General features: G+C 39.4%; 1 protein-coding gene across 1 annotated transcript in view; it reads left to right on the top strand.

Moving 5' to 3' along the window:
- Positions 1-4,198: 4,198 nt before the first annotated feature.
- Positions 4,199-18,494, top strand: part of LOC104547882 (intraflagellar transport protein 140 homolog) — a gene marked incomplete at its 3' end in the record, with an annotated part of 24,689 nt that continues 10,393 nt past the window's right edge. The window contains exons 1-10 of the mRNA XM_010193745.1: positions 4,199-4,345; positions 5,559-5,780; positions 6,640-6,761; positions 7,449-7,591; positions 8,978-9,153; positions 10,240-10,331; positions 11,490-11,596; positions 13,121-13,269; positions 16,672-16,875; positions 17,234-17,306. Coding sequence (XP_010192047.1) covers positions 4,199-4,345; positions 5,559-5,780; positions 6,640-6,761; positions 7,449-7,591; positions 8,978-9,153; positions 10,240-10,331; positions 11,490-11,596; positions 13,121-13,269; positions 16,672-16,875; positions 17,234-17,306 — 1,435 coding nt within the window. The remainder of the gene's footprint in view (positions 4,346-5,558; positions 5,781-6,639; positions 6,762-7,448; positions 7,592-8,977; positions 9,154-10,239; positions 10,332-11,489; positions 11,597-13,120; positions 13,270-16,671; positions 16,876-17,233; positions 17,307-18,494) is intronic.

Genomic DNA, 18,494 nt, shown 5'->3' with positions numbered 1-18,494 from the left:
GCTGCTAAGGCTGAAAGCAGGCTCACGACTGGTGATGGAGCAGTGCTGGCCCTGACCTGGACCATACCTACTGTACCCAGGCAGCACAGGAAGGCTTGTGGGGCCATCTTCACTTAGATGTTACCAGAAAAACTTGGCTGCTATCTTAAAAAGTAATGAAATCCCTTTTCCCACAAAAGCTCTGAAAAAGCTCACTAGGGTGTTCAATTGCACATGGTCACGATATGAATTTATATTTCACCAAGTTTTAGGAGGATTGGGCTCTCTCATAGTGGTTGTGTTCAGGGTCGTGCAGAGTTTGTAGGTGCACAGGAGACCGGAGGTTGCATGCTCCGTCACCGGTGTCAAAGCTTCTGCCGGGTTCATCCATGAAACACTCCAGCCAGCTGCCGGTGCCCGTCCAACGCCGAGCCAGCCCGGAGCGGTCGCTGCTCGCTTCGGGAGGAGCGCATCTCCCCGCTCTCGGCAGGGACCGCGGAGCTCCATGGCCGAGCGCGCCCGGCTCCGCTGCGCTCGGCACTTTCCGCTTCTCTCTGGCGTGCGCGCGGACCGCCTCGGTTGTTTCCGTGACTCTTCGGCTCCGGGTCGGGTGTTTCCGTGCTGGAGGCGCTCCCCCCGTTGTCAGTGGTAACGCAAAGCCTCTCGGAGCGAGTGCGGCCTTCAGCGCCGGGGCCGGGCTGCCGGCAGGTAAGAGCGGGCGGGAGGCGCTGGCCACTGCGATCGGCCCAAGCGAAGGCACTGGGAGCCCTCAGCGCCTTGGCCAGCTTCTCGGGCGGGCAGCTCCGGGGCGGCCGGTGCGAGCGGCCGGGGCGGCCACGGAGCTCGAACGTGGCGGGCGGGACAGGGGTGGTCACTGCGCCTGTGCTGTGGCGGGTTCACGGAGCTCGTCGTTGTTTTGTGCCGGCGATGATGGTCACAGCGTGGCCGAGGTGACCCATGGGGTTTCGACAGACAAACTCAGTCCTTGGCCCGTGATCTGAGTTGATGACCACGTCTCAACCTGCATTGGCTCCTGTGTTGGTGGTGTATGACCTATGAGCTGATAAACTCTGAAGTAAAGCTTGATTTCCTCAAAGGCTCCGATATCCAGAGCACAGGGCCACCTTCATATGGGTGCGTTGTGTCTGGACTAAACGTGGCTTTAAGAACAGAGACTGATAATGAGCTTGAACCTCTCTTGACTTCCCTCTATGGGCAGACATTAATGCCATGTTTAATGTAATGTAATGTTCGCCTGGCAAACGTCATGAAGTTCAACAAGGCCAAGTGCAAGGTCCTGCACCTGGGCCAAGAGAATCCTTGGAATCCATACAGGCCGGGAGATGAAGGGATTGAGAGTAGTCCTATGGAGAAGGAATTGGGCGTACTGGTGGATGAAAAGCTGAACGTGAGCTGGCAATGTGCACTTGCAGCCCAGAAAGCCAACTATGTCCTGCGCTGCATCAAAAGCAGTGTGGCCAGCAGGTCAGGAGAGGGGATTCTGCCCCTCTGCTCTGGTGAGACCCCACCTGCAGTTCTGTGTCCAGCTTTAGGGGTCCCACCACAAGAAAGACATGGACCTGTTAGGGTGGGTCCAGAGGAGACCACAAAAAATTATGAGAGGGCTGGAGCACCTCTGCTATGGGGAAAGGCTGAGAGAGTTGGGGTTGTTCAGTGTGGAGAGGGGAAGGGTCTGAGGAGGCCTTATTGTGGCCTTTCAATACTTAAAGGGGGTTTATAAGAAAGATGGGAACAGACTTCTTGGCAGAGCCTGTACTGACAGGACAAGGGCTAACAGCTTTAAACTGACAGAGGGTACGTTTAATTTGGACATAAGGAAGTAAAGTTTTACAATGAGGGTAGTGAGGCACTGGAACAGGTTGCCCAGAGAAGTTGTGGGTGTCCCGTCATTGGACATTTTCGAGATATCTGGACTTGGTCAAGATATTCCAAGTTTCAAGGTGGTTAACTTTTTCCAGAAATTCCTGTCTTGTAGACCTTGAAAAAACAGAACATACAGTGCCAGAATAATTTGTAGAGGTAGTGCTACTCAGTTTTCGTATTTTGTCTTTGAAGGCTTTTTGAAGAAGCATCTGTCAAAGCTACAGATTGTTAATACATGAGCTTGAAGCAGCAGTAAACATGTGAATAATGAATTCCCAAGATCATGGCAAGCAAATGAATGTTGGTTTAGTGGTTTTTATACCACTGAGTAATCCACTTATATAAGCAGTTTATTTATTTGTGTATAGCAGTCTCCTGCACAATTTTGTATAGTTACTGAGATGGTGAAAAGTATTTTAAGTTAGGGATTGTCCATAATTTGCATCACAATATCATTGAATCTTGTTTTTCAGCTAGTCTGCTGAAAGGGCCAGATAGCTGTCCTGATTGGAACAAGCTGACAGTCACCTGTAGCAAAGCAGACAATGTGGCTTGATGTACCTGTTAGTGAGTTGATAAAGACATGCCATTTGTGAGCTTGAAAAACTTACTTTCTTTCCTCTCTGAAGAGGACAGAAATAACTGAATAAGAAGAAGTGATGTTTATGACTATAGATGCAAGGAACATTAAACAGCAGAAAAAGGTGGCTCTAGAAAAGGCATTCTAGTGGTGTGGTTTTGTGTGATAAAACGATTATTTCATACCGAATGTATTTTTCTTTCATTTAGGCATCTCAAATTTTTATCTGAATCTGAAGTGAATTTCTCTCTTAGTTCAAAATTTGAGCCCATATAAAGCTTATATTCAAATATGGATGAAATAGATGAAATAAGAATAAAAATGGTAGAATGTGTGGAAGATTTAATAAAACAAACAGAATATAAAGATGAAAACCACTTCAATTTTTATTTGAATGGTTTGTTGTTTGGTTTTTTGGTTGTTTGGTGTGTGTGGCAATAAAAGTAGAATCACATGCCGCTGTGGGAACACGGAGAATTTTGAAGGAGGGATGAATGATCTTGTCGAAAGACCAAGTTGCTTGCTATTAGGCTGACTGCACTCGCTTCTGTTCTGATGCCTGGTAGCTTGTGTTGTTCCTTGTAATACCAGAGTCAACATACAGAACTACCAACTTATTTTAAAATGTTACCCACCCTTCTAACCTGTCTAATCAAAGGCTCTGTATCTCACTTCATTTTTTGATTTTTTTTTAAGACAACCTTCTTAAAGCAAAATATTTATTTTGAGCACTGACAGAATATTTGAAGTAAAGAGACTTTAAAGCAAGAATCTGTTTATGTCCATTTTATATCCTGCACTGGTGTCCAGTTGGTGACTTTTGCAAATGGAACTGCTCTGTGTGTGTGTATTTGCTGATTTTTAACTTGTTTAGTGTCTTCCCCCAAAATGTCAAAGGAGTCTTTTAAACCTTTCACAGTTTTTATTTTTCTTTCTTTTTGTTTGTTTATTTGTTTTTTCCACCAGATCTTGGCATTATTTGCCAATAACTCAAAATGGTTTTTTCCACTTGTTTTTCTTTAGAAACCAAGCCAATAAGATCACACAACACAAACCCCAAATAGCACCTCTGTATATAAGATATTAAAGATTATTAGTGACTTCCTCTGTTTCTGACATACAACTCTGAAAAGAGCATTGCTTTCAGGTTCTTTTCCTTGAAACATCAGCACTTATCGAGTATTTTCATTCAAATGTATATAACATTTCAAATGTAGAAAGCTGATAGTATGAGTTAAACTCATCTTGTGTGGTTTCAACAGTACAAGCTCCAAAGTGGTGACAACTGTTAAAAAACTTCCTTTCAAAGCCCAGATATGAGACTTTACAACATAAAATTGCTCTTGTCTGTACATTAATTGACATCTTTGGATATGAGTGCTGGAAGTAGCTTTCTGGTAAATTCTGAGTTATTTCAGAGTCCTCTGAAATAAGCCAGCATAAGTTCTGGTGAGAGGCTGGCACTGGCCTGTGCGCACTGTGAATCTACAGACCACAAGGTTCAGTATTCCTCTGTATTTTTTAAAAATACCATTACAACCTTTTTCATGTCTGTGTAGTGCGTATTAACAAGATGATGCTGTAGCTTTATTTTTTCCGTTGTTAAGCACACTTGTTATTATACAGTGTATATATTATATAGAAAATAGCATATATTAAGTGTGTATATATATATATATAATATACTTAAGCATACCTGTTAGAAATGTTTGTTTTCCTTGTACAGGTTTGCAGTCTGTGACAGTTTCTGCTGTTATGGCTGTGTATGTGGATCACCGAGCAGAAGCTCCTGATGCAGTTGCTTCTCCTTCCCACATAGCGTGGCACCCACTCCATCCGCTCCTGGCAGTTGCTTCCATCAGCACAGCATCTGGGGGCTGTGTGGATATCTACCTGGAACAGGTGAAAAATCAGCAGCTCTGCTTTTGGGCTTGATACCATTTTGCTGGTTTGAAACTTCACTTTTTCGTCTCTGTATTTGCAGCCTTACTTATGCTCCCTGAAAATCTCTCTCTCAACTTTAATTGCTATCTATGTCTCATGCTATTTAGGACATGTCAGATTCATCCACTACTGATTACATGTATTTTATAAAAAGGTCCTTATAAATTAAATTGATCTTTTCATTGAAATTTTATTTTTACAGCCTTTCAGTCTTGTTTGTGATGGTTACCAATTTGTTTTTTGCTTCTCATGGTATGAGAATTTCAGGCTTGTGAATAAAATGGACACATGCTGCTGCTTTTTTTTAACCCTGAGTGAACAAAATGTACTAAGAAATGTAAATTAAAAAAAATAATTCCTTCAGCCTGAGTCTGAACTGATTTGCTAGACTCAGCTTGTTCCATTTGAGTAGGTTGTTTCCTAGTATGGTTTCTGCCTGTAGATAGATATTTCCTTTGCATACTCTAAACTTTACACAAGAGGCTTGCGTAGGACTTTAGTTTGCATAATTTTCAGGAAAAAAAGTGCGCTATTTAGGGAAATGGTACTACAAGCTATCTAGCAGCAGGCATACTGGAAACATTTAATTCTGTTAATATGAGTAGCCTGTAAAAAGTATACTTCTTGAGGTATATTATGAAAAACTGTCATCCAAATTTACAAATGGAAAAACAGGTTCAATTATTTGTCTGAAATATTATTGCAAACCATGCAAAAAGGAATGTCTGCCTTTAAGAGCTGTTTAAGTATTATTCTGTGTCCTCAGTGAGGTATTTCTTTTTCCAAAGTTGTTTTTTTTTAACCTTGAAATGTGCTCAAAGCCTTCTTTTCCTTCATGTAGGAGTAAAAGCTTGATATTCAGTGAGAGCTCCTGATATGTACATGAGAAGAATATCCTGGAAAAGCAGAGTGAGGCGGTCACTTAACACTCCCATGCTTTCATTATCAATTTTCAAGTGTACTGCATGTTTTAGTATGTTTTTACGCATGAGAAAGAGCTGCAAAGAGATTTTGTGGAGCCACTTAACCTCTCTTGCAGGAAGCTCTATTTCATGCCAATCCTTTATCACAGAAAAATACCTTGTTGACTGGGAAGCAAATCTGAAGGTTTAGCTGCATCCTTGTGCTGCATTTCCCTTGTACTGAGCTTGCACTTTATTCCTATTTGCAGGGAGAACATGTGTCCGATGCACATCTTGAGAGAAGCTTTCAGGTCACGTCACTCTCCTGGCACCCTTCCAGACCAATTCTTGCAGCAGGCTGGGAGACGGGAGAAGTTGTGATACTTAACAAACAGGACAAGGAGCACCATGCGGTGCCACCAAATCATAACACCAAAATTACAGTCCTAAACTGGAGTATGAATGGTACCTGCCTTGTATCCGGTGATATGGTGAGGAATTGAAATGTCGAATGGGTGTTTGGTGTGGAACACAGTGGTGCAAGTCTTGGATTGGAAGGGATAGTAAGAAGGGAGATAAATTATCCCACTTTATGTGCAAATTAAAACTGCTGGGGGGTAAAACCAAATGTCAATGTTTTAAACTTTTTGTAGAGTACTCGTTGCTGTTTTATCGATTTAACTAAAAGTGTATCTAATCTCAGTATGTTCTGAGTAGATTAGGGTTTCAGGCTCTTTAATGGATGGGGTAAGGCTCTTTAATGGATGGGGTAATTGAGGCATAGACAATTTGAATTATATATTTTGTGACAGACTCAGGAATAAAGCGCAGATGTCAAGAAACTGGTTCCAACTACAACATATTAATCTGTAGTGAGTGCATAGCAATGCTCACTTAAGTACAAAAAAACCATGCTGATCTCCCATGTTCTGTTTTTATTAATACTCTAAAAATGAGTCAAAACTTCCTGTATGGAAAATATGTTGTGGAAATACTTGAAATGTGGCAGTCCTTATTCTTGATGAGCTGGTTCCCCTTTTATATAGTGAAATGAGAATCTAGCTAGTGAATATTTAGTAATCATAGAATGTTTAGAGTTGGAAGGGACTTTAAAGACCTTAAGACCTTATCAATGTTATATGGATTTACTCAGGGATGCTTATCTTATGCTTTACTCTCCTTTACTTCAATATCTTTTATTTCAGCAATCAGACTGCTTGCAAGAAAAAACTAAATTAAAGGAAAGGTGTTGCTTTGTCAAAATGTTTATTTTTACATGCACTGAGTAGCTGGCGTCTGGATTCTCATCTGTGTGCAAAGTGTAATGAATTAACTGTCTTCTTTTTCTAGCACGGTGTTTTGGTTCTCTGGAGAATGAACCAGCGAGGCAGAGTGCAGGGTCCTGCGCTGCTGAAACAAGAGTATGGAAAATGTCTGTCTCACTGTGTTTTTCGCCCACCCCATCCTGACGAGTAAGTATTGTGCCCCATCAAGATTGCTAGTAGACCAGGTCTTTCTTTTGTTCCATGGAAAGCAAATCCTACTCACAGACAAACCTTTTTTTTAAATATAGGAAAAAAAGTCCTTCTCCTAAATGTCTTTTATTTCCAAGTCCTTCTCCCACTCTAGTAGCTGGCTTTTTGTGTGCAGTATGCAGCAACAGATCTTCCTTTTGTCCATATTTTTCTGCTTGTTGCTGTTGACTCTTCTTCCTTTAGTTCTTCTAATTAACCATGTTGTTGATTGTGAAAAGCAGAAAGCACACTGAAAACACAATTATCCATTAAATTATTGGCAAGATTAATTAAATTAAAAGTCAGTTCTTACATATTATTATTTCTTTCCTCTACAAGCAAGAAATAGGAAATGACTGTAGTTAAAAAAAAAAAAAAGGAAAAAAGGATTTTTCTTGTCAGAGCCACTTCTGTTTCCCAGCTCTGTAAAAATAATAATGCTTATGGAAAAAAAGGTGAAACAATGCAAATGAAAACTAGTATTAAAATTTGACTGTATCTATCTGAGTTTGCTCTTTATTCCAATCAGTGTATGAAATATCTTTATTCCCTTTTCAGTATGCTTCATTAACTACTCATCCATTCTTTGAGATGGCAAGTACTCTGTTATGTAAGGAACTAGAAATTAAGTATCTCTGTTTGCAGGGACTTTGTACAGCTAGCAAAAGCAGCTGTGGGTGGTGATGAGAAGGCCTTGGATATGTTTAACTGGAGAAAAGCTGGAACAGGAACACCTCTGAAAATGGGACTCCAGGAAAGGCCGTCCTTCTTTATCACTTTGACAGATGGTAAGAGCAAAACCAGTCTACTTGAAATTTGTCACCTTAATGCTTCAAAATAGCTCAGTGCATGATAGTCCTGTTTTCATCTATCCAACATCTAGAGTATATCCATAGATCCATCATATTCGTATATCCAACAAGACAGAGTATTCATAGGAGTTGAAGAATGTTTGGTAAGAAGAAATGACTAAAATAATTAAAATCGTAGCATTCTCAGGGTGAATTGTCTCCCAGAGGACACCACAGGTGTTGGATTTGTCAGGTTCCTGAAGAAGTGAGTGTAAGGAAGGTGATCTTGAACACCTAAGTGTAAATAAAATTAGAAGTTGTCAGCATTTTGTGCAGAGCTTCAAAATGATGCATGTGTTGTGGTTTTTTCCCTAGAAATAGGCAAATTCTGCTGGAATGCACCTTTTAGAATAAATTATTAATTTACTTTTTCTCTCATTCTTTGAAATGTGGCTTCAGTCTAAGGATGAAAAAAGTCTGAATATCTGTTTTGTTAGTTTTCTTCCTAGTATCATTTCTTCCCTGCTGTTTGTCTTTCCCTCACTCTTCTATTGTTCTAGGTACTAGTTTTCTCCCAGCTCATTTTTTCCTACCCCAGTTGTTTTCATGGTGCCTTCTTTCTCTAACCTGCTAACTCTTTGAACAGGAGCCAGAACCTGTGTAACAAGTATTGTAATGAGTATGTTTCTGGTAGGCTATTTGAGTATATAATCCTCCTGATTCAAGTGTTAACTACTCCAAAAACCATTTAAGTTATGCAAGTTCTGCAGCTCAATTACAGTTTGATTCAGTGTTTACATTATGAGGAATGAGACTCATCATTTACCCCAGTATGGCTTCTGTATGATTGCCAGAGTGGCATGGTCCAGCTATAGGTTTGTTTTGCACAACAGTGGGCTGTGCTTTCTTTTTGTGATTCTGTGAATCTGTGACTCACAAATCACATTTTATTTGTGAGTTACAAGGCTCTTCAGTAGGTATGAACTATTTAAATGAAAAAGGGGTACAGAGCACTTCTTAACCGTGGAAGGAGAGAATCCTTGAGATGTGCCTGTTACATCCTCCCTCTCGGAGCCACTGTTGTGGTGGTACACAGCTCCATCTAGGGACAGGCTCTGTATCCTGCAAGTTGCTATGCTTCACGTCTTAGAATCACAGAATGGTTTGGGTTGGAAGAGACCTTAAAGCTCACCTAGTTCCAACCCCCCTGCCATAGACAGGGACACCTCCCACTAGACCAGGCTGCTCAAAGCCCCATCCAACCTGTTATTTTTACCTTTTTAATACCTGACGAATATTTTGTTAAGGTAGAAATCAGCAACTTTGATTTTTATAGTTAAGAACTGTTGACTGAAAATGATACCTTATTTATGTGTACTACAGGTTCTGTGCATTATGTGAATGAGAAAGGAAAGACAAGTCATGTATTGTCTACAGACAGTCTGGTCCAAAAGCTTCTCTTCTTGGAGGAAAGAGATGTTTTAGTTGTAATAACAGAGAACCTGCAGTTGTCATTGCATGCAGTTACTCTTGAGGGAGAGGCAGAAGAGCTCATGAAGGTGAGAGTCAGACTACAGGGTAAAGTTTTTTGTTTATCACCTTTTTCTTGCAAATGAATCAACTCTCTTTATGTTTCTCAGATAATTCCTTGATGAGCTTATAATATGCTCATTTAAAAGTGAAAGAGTGATGTGTTGTTGAACTTGGAAAGATGGTGTTCACCTTGCCTTCCTGTTTTTTCTTAGTTTCTTTCATTTTGACCCTATGTTAATCCTTTTATACTCATTTACCTTGTCTTAGTGAATTACAGAAGAATTGAAAATTTCAGTACAATCAAATATTTGTTAAAATGTCTTGTGGATCAATAGTTGATAATCTGTGTTCTTGGTTTTATTATCATTAGTCGCTCAAAGCTATCTTGTCTTTCAGATTTGTAGGAGTAGAACCTCCCCTTGGTGATATTGTCTTTGTCTGCAAATTTGAAAGATGGTTTAGTTCTCACATACTGAAAATCTTTTTCACAGCTGCAAAGGCTAGGAAGCTTTTAAAAACTAACACAAGTCAGAGAATCACAAATAGTGACCCAAACTTCTGTGAAAAGTTTTGTACAGGGACAAGAACCAAACTGACCTCATCCAGGACTTATAATCACCTTGGCTCAAATGAAATACTGTACTGTTGGAGAACACTGTCTGGGAGGAGTGAACCCAAACCTTCACCTTCCTAAGACTTTTTTTTTCTTTTTGTCTAAGATAGACAATGACTGAGCACTTGTGTATTATAGGAGTGTCCACTTCTTATTAATCGTTATTTATTTTTGACTAGAAGTAAGATTTGGTTTTTTGCATTTTTAAGCAATCTTTACAAAGTTCTGAGAGAAGATCTAGTATAAGAGAAAAAAACCTGTTCCTTACCTACTTACTTAACCCAGTCCAAGGTTTCTTTTATTAAATTTATACATCATATGTTAAATGCATTTCGTGTTGATAACGGCCTGAGAGAAACTATTGGTCTATCTGAATTGACAAATCTAGTTATTCTTGTATTTTAACTTTTTAGCCAAACTAGGCAATTCAGTTGCTTATTGTCTTGCAGTGTGTACCTCCTACCTACTGTAAATTAATTTATTTATTTATGGTTAACAGGTGAAGTTGAGTGGGAAGATAAGTCATTCTGCAGACATCATTTTAATAGACCATAGCCTTGTTGTTACAGCACTAGGTGAGACGGTAATCAGGTAAGAATCCTGATTAAAAGCTGTTGTGGCTGCCCATGAGAAATTCCAGCTAAAAGGTTTATGGTCTTGTAATGCACTGAATATTTTACTGAACTGTTTTGGTTTGGTTTGGTTTTTTTTACCAATGATGAAGAAGCTCCCAATATTTTCTAATTTTGTTTCTCAAAATATATAGAGAGATGAAATGAAAAACCTGTTTCCTTGAGGAGAAAAACTAGTTGTTTTATTTTGTCAGGCAGTACTACCCAAATCTGTTCCTTTCTTGAGTGTTATTATTGATTTCTTCTGAAAATATATCCATTTGGGTTTTTTGCACGAAAAGGAAAGCTTGTTCTTTCCATTGTTATTGTCTGATTCTTAAGATAGTCATAGCATCAGCAACAGGGAAAGAAGTGCTTGCTTTTCAGGATGTTTTGTTGTTCCTGGAATATAAGGCAAGTATTTTGGTTACTTCTATCTCTAATTCTTTAAACTAAGTATATTACTTTGCCACACTGCTGTGCTACCATGTTCTGTAGCTTCAGTCTTTTTACATCTTTTTTTTAAAAAAAAAAGTAAAAAAAATTATTACTTTTATTTTTTTCTGTCTTTACTATGCCTTGCTCTACCCATTTCCTCTAACTTTTTTTTTGGGGTGAAGATGTTGAATTAACATCAGTAGTTGACCTTCTTGAGCCTCTGTCTGCTACTATCAGGCAAAATAATATGGTAATTTTGTGAGAATGTGGTAAAGACCAACTATCAAGAAGGAGTATGTTTGATGACAATATTTAGTTCTAGAAAATAAATCTGGAATCCAAAGGACTACTGGTTAACCAAGGAATATTCTTAAAATAGAGAAGGAAGTATAAGTAAGGAGGAGGAAAATTGCAGCTCACTTATTTCCTCTTTTTCTTAATGCTGGGTTTGCTTCCAACTCCTTCCTTCGTAGGAGAATATAAGAAAACACGCTGCAGATAAAAAAGTCAAAGGAACAGGAAGGAGATTAAGAAATTCACATTCCAGAGGCAGCTGCTGGCAATTTAATTTTAAAAAATGAATTATCTGGGCATTATGGAAATAGCAAATTAATGCCACGTTACAGCATCTTATTGACTGTGTTTAGCAAGACACCTGGAAGGAAAAGCATTGTTAACACTCTTGTTTTGTGTACTGTAGGTTCTGGGATTTGGACCGAAACGAGAACTATGTGCTCTCCCCAGATGTGCAATTTGGCTTTGAAGGAGGAGAATGTATTAACTGTGTTTCTTACTGCAGTACTAAAGGTGAGAAATAACATGGCAGCTGTGATCTCTGAATCCTAAATCTTGTCGAACCTCAGCCTTCAGCGCCTTGTAGTCATTTCAGTATGTTTGTCTTGTTACTGAGGGTTTCAGTGACAGCATGTGATGTAGAAGCATTTTAGTTCAGATCAGGAGTGTGCTTTTGAAAGCACAATGAGATCATTCCATGGAAGGGACCTTAAAGCTCATCTAATTCCAACCCCCTGCCATGGGCAGGGACACCTCCCACCAGCCCAGGCTGCTCAGAGTCCCATCCACCCTGGCCTTGAGCACTGCCAGGGAGGAGGCATCCACAGCTTCTCTGGGCAACCTGTGCCAGTGCCTCACCACCCTCATAGTGAAGAATTTCTTTCTAATGTCTAATCTAAATCTGCCCCCTTCTAGTTTAAAGCCACTAGCCCTTGTCTTAACACTACATGCCCTTCTAAAAAGTCCATCCCCAGCTTTCCTGTAGGCCCCCTTTAGGTACTATAATGTCTCCCCAGAGCCTTCTCCAGGCTGAACAACCCCAACTCTCTCAGCCTGTCTTTGTAGGAGAGGTGCTCCAGCCCACTGATCATCTTTGTGGCCCTCCTCTGGATGTGCTCTAACACATTCATGTCCTTCTTTTGCTGGGGACTCCGGAAATGGATGCCGTATTCCAAGTGGGGTCTCACGAAAGCAGGATAGAGGGGCAGAATCATCTCCCTTGACCTGCTGGCCACACTGCTTTGGATTCAGCCCAGGATACGGTTGACCTTCTGGGCTCCAAGCACACATCACTGGCTCACGTTGAGCTTCTCATGAACCAGCACTCCCAAGTCTTTCTCCTCAGGGCTGTTCTCAATTCATTCTTAGCCCAGCCTGTGTTTGTGCTTGGGATTGCAGGACCTTGAATTTGGCCTTGTTGAACTTCATGCAGTTCACATAGGCCCACCTCTTAAGCCTGTCAAGGTTCCTCTGGATGGCATCCCTTCCTTCCAGCATGTCTACCACACCACGTAGCTTGGTGTTGTCAGCAAACTGGATGAGGGTGCACTCAATCCCACTGTCCATGTCACTGACAAAGATGTTTAATTGTACCGCTCCCAGTACTGACCCCTGAGGTCCTTAAAACCGATCTTTTCTATAGAGCTCTCCTGTGCATCACCTTGTTTGCCAGTGGAGGCATAGCTGGTGTCTGCTAGAATGGTGTTCAATGGTGACTTGCCCATAGTGACTAGAAAACCAGCTATTCAATAATAAATGGTTAAAATAAAATCATTATCTGCTACATTTAAAAGACAACTTCATCTGGTAGCTTAGAAAATGGGCCTTGCCATGTGAAACTTCTCCCATTGTTTCTCCAGAAAGTTTCTCCAGTTCAGGACTAGGATGCTGGTTGGCAGGAAGGCAGATGAATTAATGCTGCTAGAAGGTTTCTCAGTACCTTCAAACCTGAGCTAGGCTGCCTGCTATTTTGTATAATGTGGCTTTGTTTTTCTGAAGTTTAAGGTATGAAATGCCTAAAATGTTTGTGAATGGCAGGTCTCTTAGCAGCTGGAACTAACAAAGGGAGAATAGCGATGTGGAGAAAAGCAGTGGGATCCGATCAGAGCATGTGGGCTTTGGAGGGCAAGGAGAAGTGGAAGCTCCAGGCACCTACAGAACTTGAAGGAAATGTCACTCAGATAAAGGTAAGACAGGAACAAATCTGCATGTTATTAGGACTTCACAAACATCAGATAAATAGATCATCTTTGTGAAACAGATAAATATGATCACTGTCATACAGCTGTGGGCACCACTAGAGGCTGGTCCTTTTTCAGAAGAAGGAGGAAAAACGGTCAGGATCAAGTAATTTTTAAAACCGAAATAGATGGAAATATTATCTGTTTGTAGCTCTTCTGTTAGAGGCAGGGTTGAAATGCTCAGCAAGGTAATGCTGAAATGCAAATACATCTCTGTCTGGGAGACTTAGCAGTTATGGCCTCCTGAAATCCGAACACCTCTCCAGTATGTGTCTCACTGACAAACTCTTTGGATTCTGCACCCTGAAGTTATTTTCTGCAACAGATAGGTTGTCAGAAATGTAAAATTTACATAAATTTATTAAAATAGCAAGCAAGAAAATGTGACTATATGTATGATTTTGTTTGTAGATAATTTTCGTCTTTGTAGTCACTTTCTTAAAGTTTTTTCTTACTGATAGTTGCAAAACCAAAAAGAAGTATTTGCAACCAAATATTCTTTGGTGATGTGCCATCTAGAAGGGAGTGCTATATTTTTTACACACAGTTATGTTTTCAGCTGCTTTTTTGTCAGAAAAATGTTTCTTGTTTGCTAGATAATTTTATTTGCAACAGTGTCAGACTAGATGTGGATGATAAATTTTCTCTTACAGGTTTACAAAACCAATGCTTTAAAACATTTCTACTACTATTGACAATGTTTTTAATGCTGAAGGTTATGACAATAAATGGCATTATAAGATTTAGTTTTTTAACCCACTGCCTGTTGAGTGTCAGGGTGCAGCATTTTTTTATTTGAAATATTTTCATTTGTCACAGTATGCTTAAATACAGTCATCCTATACTTATTAGCATTTTGATATATGCAAAAGAGAAATGTTGAGCATTGCAGATGTAAATTTAAATTATAAAAGTTTTAGATTAAGAAACAGCTGCTTTGACCACCACCATTCTGCTAAAAGGCAAAGCACATTTAGGTTTTCCAGCACTTTTTTTTGTTTTGTTTGTTGTTATACCCTATTATTATTTTTATCCAGGTTTTTTACAATTTCTCTTATTATTCTGTTGCTGTGCTTAATATTTGAGAACAATAGCCATTATTTTTTGGAAGGAATAAATATCAAACAAATATATCTGATTCCTTTCAAGAGAAAGTAATTTTATGTTTTCTTTCATTATTTTTTTACATAAGAATGGAAAGTATTTAAAAGACTGATGTGTGCTCTGGGTTGACATGTAGCAAGGGGTCTGTATTAGAGTCCTGCTTACAAAATGAAAACCTAAATAAACCTAAAGTCGAGAACCCACATCTTTTGTTAAGATGCTTCAGTAACAAAAGATCCAGGATATAGGAAACAGTGTGTGCCATTAGTATATCATACATCTGCTAATAAGTTGAGGGAAGGGAAGAGATATCGGTGTTTATGTCAGTTTGACCATTCAAGCGTTTTCCAGATAACAGGATATGGAGCGCTGCCCAGAAATAGCACCTTGTTCCCAATGTTTGTTAGCATAAACAAAGGTGTTGCCAAACAATTGTCAACAATCACCATACTTTTATCCCTTGTTATAAAGCTGTCTTTAATTATGGAAACTCTCTTTATTTTTTATTGTAGTCCCTGCACTCCAAAAAATATTTAGTAAAAGATTTTAAAAATTGCTACATACGGAATCTTTTGGTAATTTCTATAAAAGCTTTTTCCTATATTGCCATGAAAAACTTGGGGTAGAAAGCCATATACCATGGTGAGGTCAAAGGGCAGCAATAATTTCATTTGACTCGTTGCTAACATCTTTTTTCAACCTGTTATGGTGGCTTCAAAAAAGCTTGTTTGGAAATGCACTCTAGCTCATCTGTTGAGCAGCATAGTATCTAGTTACTTGTAATTAAGTGCCATTAAAAAGAAACCCCCAAACAAACCATGCGAAATACCTTTTTTTCTTAGGTCATGCTCTTGGATAAAATGAAATTATTTCTTAACACAACTATTCAAATCACTGCTGTTTGAGAAGTATAGCCACATAAATATCAGTATGGCAGGAAATTAATATGAAACTTCAGATAACTTTGAGGAAAGCAGAAACCTTAGAGGCTTGGCGTATTCCTAGAGTTTATAGAGCTTATCAGTTGTGCAAAGACAGAGAAGTTCTTGGGCTCTGAAGGGATTTTCTGCAGCTCTAAGAAACTTTATAATTTATCTAGCCCATAAGAGTATGTCTGTATGAATGGTCTCTGGTAGGTTAAAGAAAAACCCAACCAAAACAAAAAACAACACAAAAAAACCAACCGCAAACCTCTCTGCCTGTTCCCTGGCCTGGCCTGTCTGAAGCTGTGTGGTGACCTATGGACTGTGCTTATTGAGGAGCATTATCCATGGTGTGGAGTAGCACAGGAGTAGCACCCCTGCACCCCCACTCATAGTTACAGCTTCCAGAGTGGAGTTTGTGTCGCTTCTGGCTAGCATGGTGCTTGTGAAGGGCTCGCATGTAGTCAGCTTGTTGCCACAATGCTTTCTGGAAAAAATCATCCTTTGGTAGGAATAAACATGAACAATGTCACGTATGCTTGTGTATCTGTGAATGTACAAAGAAAGAATGCAAATGGGAGCATTACTTTCCCTTTAATAATAGAATTCATAAGCTGCATGTTAAAACTTACATCTTTGCAAACCATCTTGGAAATGGATCTTATCTTTTTCTCATTGAATTTTGTAAGGTTTTTTTTCAGTTTTAGAATTGTTCTGTGTAGGTGCTGTTCTACAATCCTAAAAAGAGGGAAAGATAACCTTCACAGAACTCATTGAAAAAGAGTTAGCTGGAACCTGGAGGTCCTTCCAGGAGAAGGGCAGGAGTGTGCTTTTGAACCCCTTTATTTATGCATGCGATTTAGCACTCTATGCTAGGGAATTTGAACTACGTTGACTGAAAGGGCTGTCAAAACTGCTGAAAAGAATATGGTAATCAAAAAGAAACTATGCCTGCAACTTGCTTTTACAGATTGCAGCATTATTAAGCCCTTTAGATATGTGATGTTCTCATACAGTAGTAAAGGTAAGGTGGTGCAATAATATCATAGGAAAGAAAAGTGGGTTTAATTTAAAAACCAACTCCTCTATTCAGACTCCCTTAGTCTAAGGGTAAAAAGCATAGTAGTTCTTATCTGTAATAATTCTTAGTCATCCACTATAGATGTATTTAGACAGTAGGACTTTGTATATGTATAAGATGTTTATTCTACCCTACTGTTTGTCATCTGTCTTGAGACATTGCTCTGACTGTTCAGGTTCTTAGATTAAATTGTGTTGTGCCTTTTTTTTACCTTTTTCCCCCTCTTCGCATTCTCTGCAGTGGGGCTCCCGAAAAAACCTGCTGGCAGCGAACATCATCAGCTCTGTGGTGATCCTCAGTGAGCAGGCCATGTTGTCCCATTTTCATCAGCAAGTGGCCATTGTACAGGTGTCTCCCAACCTGTTTAATGTGACCACCTTCAGCACAGGAACCACACACACTCTTCGTACTGATATGAAGGTTAATGGAGTCTTCGTTACTAAGGTTAATTTTTTTTCATTTATTTGCTTGTCTAGTTATGTGTATGGAGACCAAACTTCCTAAATCTTTATTATTACTCTTCTTTGATATTCAGTTTATTGTGTAATGGATGTATTGCTATGGTGGTAGCAGTGATGCTGTGGTGGAGCTGATTTTCAGAGAGCACAGTGACTCTGTAATTCTCTGGGTGCTGACCAGAGAACTTTGGGGTTACCAAAAGCCTTCCAACTCAATATACTGTGGAACTAGTGAATGGTGGCTGCTGTGTGGAAGGTCTTGCTGTGTTATTTCATGAATTCCTGTATGATTCCAAAAGAAACTGAATGTATATATTTGCTTGCTTTTTTTTAAATTGGTTTAGGATGCTGTCGTATTCTGGAATGGGAAGCGAGTTACTGTCTTTGAGTACTCAGGAGATACCTTCAGAAGTGCAGGTAGGTCTTAGAACACTGATCAGAGTTGCAATGATCGTCTTTCTCCAAAGTAATGTGTTCTCTTCATTCATGATAGCTGATAGACTATAATTGTAATTGCAAAGTGAAGAATACTGTTAAGACTAATTAGATTTCATATTCCCATTTTGCAAAATAGATTAAGGTATAAAAATAATCAACAAAACAGAACTCAAATGCCAACTCCTACATCTGTGCTTTATTGACTAAATATGCTGGGATATAATGTGTGGGTTAACCTCAGAACATGCTGGTATTCCTGTATATGATTAGCAGCGTGACAACAGCAGTAAAACTGAAGGTGATGTGCATCTGTAGGTATAAAATTAAAATATATAACCTTTTAACATCTGTTCAGCTACAGCTCAGTCCTGGAAGTCCCTAAGAACTAAACGTGGTTCATTCATGGAGTTCCTAAGGCATCCAAGTGTGTGACTGGCCTTGACAAAACCAAGCATCTTCTCGTGTCCCACAGATTAGAGGTATACCTGACTGTCAGACCTAGGCTTGAAAGGCATCCTCAGAGCTAGCATATCACATAGGGCTTGCAAAAAACATATGAGGATAAGGCTGCTTCTTTTTATCGTTTAAGTAAATAATTCCAACAGTTTATCAGGGACAGATTTTTTTTCCTACTTTGACAGCCGTAGCTCCTGTTGCCTTCTACAGGTAGGTCATGATGATGGCGATTGGAGGCTTTTCTATTTTGCTTGGGAGAACGTGTAACGCAGATTACTTACATAGGAACTGAGAAGTGGATTTTAGTCGCAGCTGTCAGGAAAATGTGTTCCATAAATTGCTGTATTTGCAGCTAAGTAAATTTTTTTCTATTATTAATTCTCCCTAAATATTTCTTCATTGAGAAGCAGGTTATACAGAATTCCATCAATCCCATCCAAAATCCTGAGAGATTAGACTTTCTCTTTTAAGAACCATCAAAAGTTTTTTAAGAAGTGACTTATCTTGTCTATATTTACTCATTTATTTTACAACTTTCATACAACTGAATCAATGTGTTATTACTGCCAAGGTCCCAACGGTCTATAACACTCATTAAATTATTTAAAAGCCACTCTTCTTTTCTCACAGAGATTCCTCTACCACTCTGTAGTTCAATGAAGAAAAGAATGAATTCTCACATTGTACCAGTCTTTTTCTTTCACTCTCTGT

Source organism: Mesitornis unicolor, unplaced genomic scaffold, assembly GCF_000695765.1.
Source record: "Mesitornis unicolor isolate BGI_N332 unplaced genomic scaffold, ASM69576v1 scaffold841, whole genome shotgun sequence".
Lineage (NCBI taxonomy): Eukaryota > Metazoa > Chordata > Aves > Mesitornithiformes > Mesitornithidae > Mesitornis > Mesitornis unicolor.
This window is presented reverse-complemented; position numbering and strand designations above follow the sequence as displayed.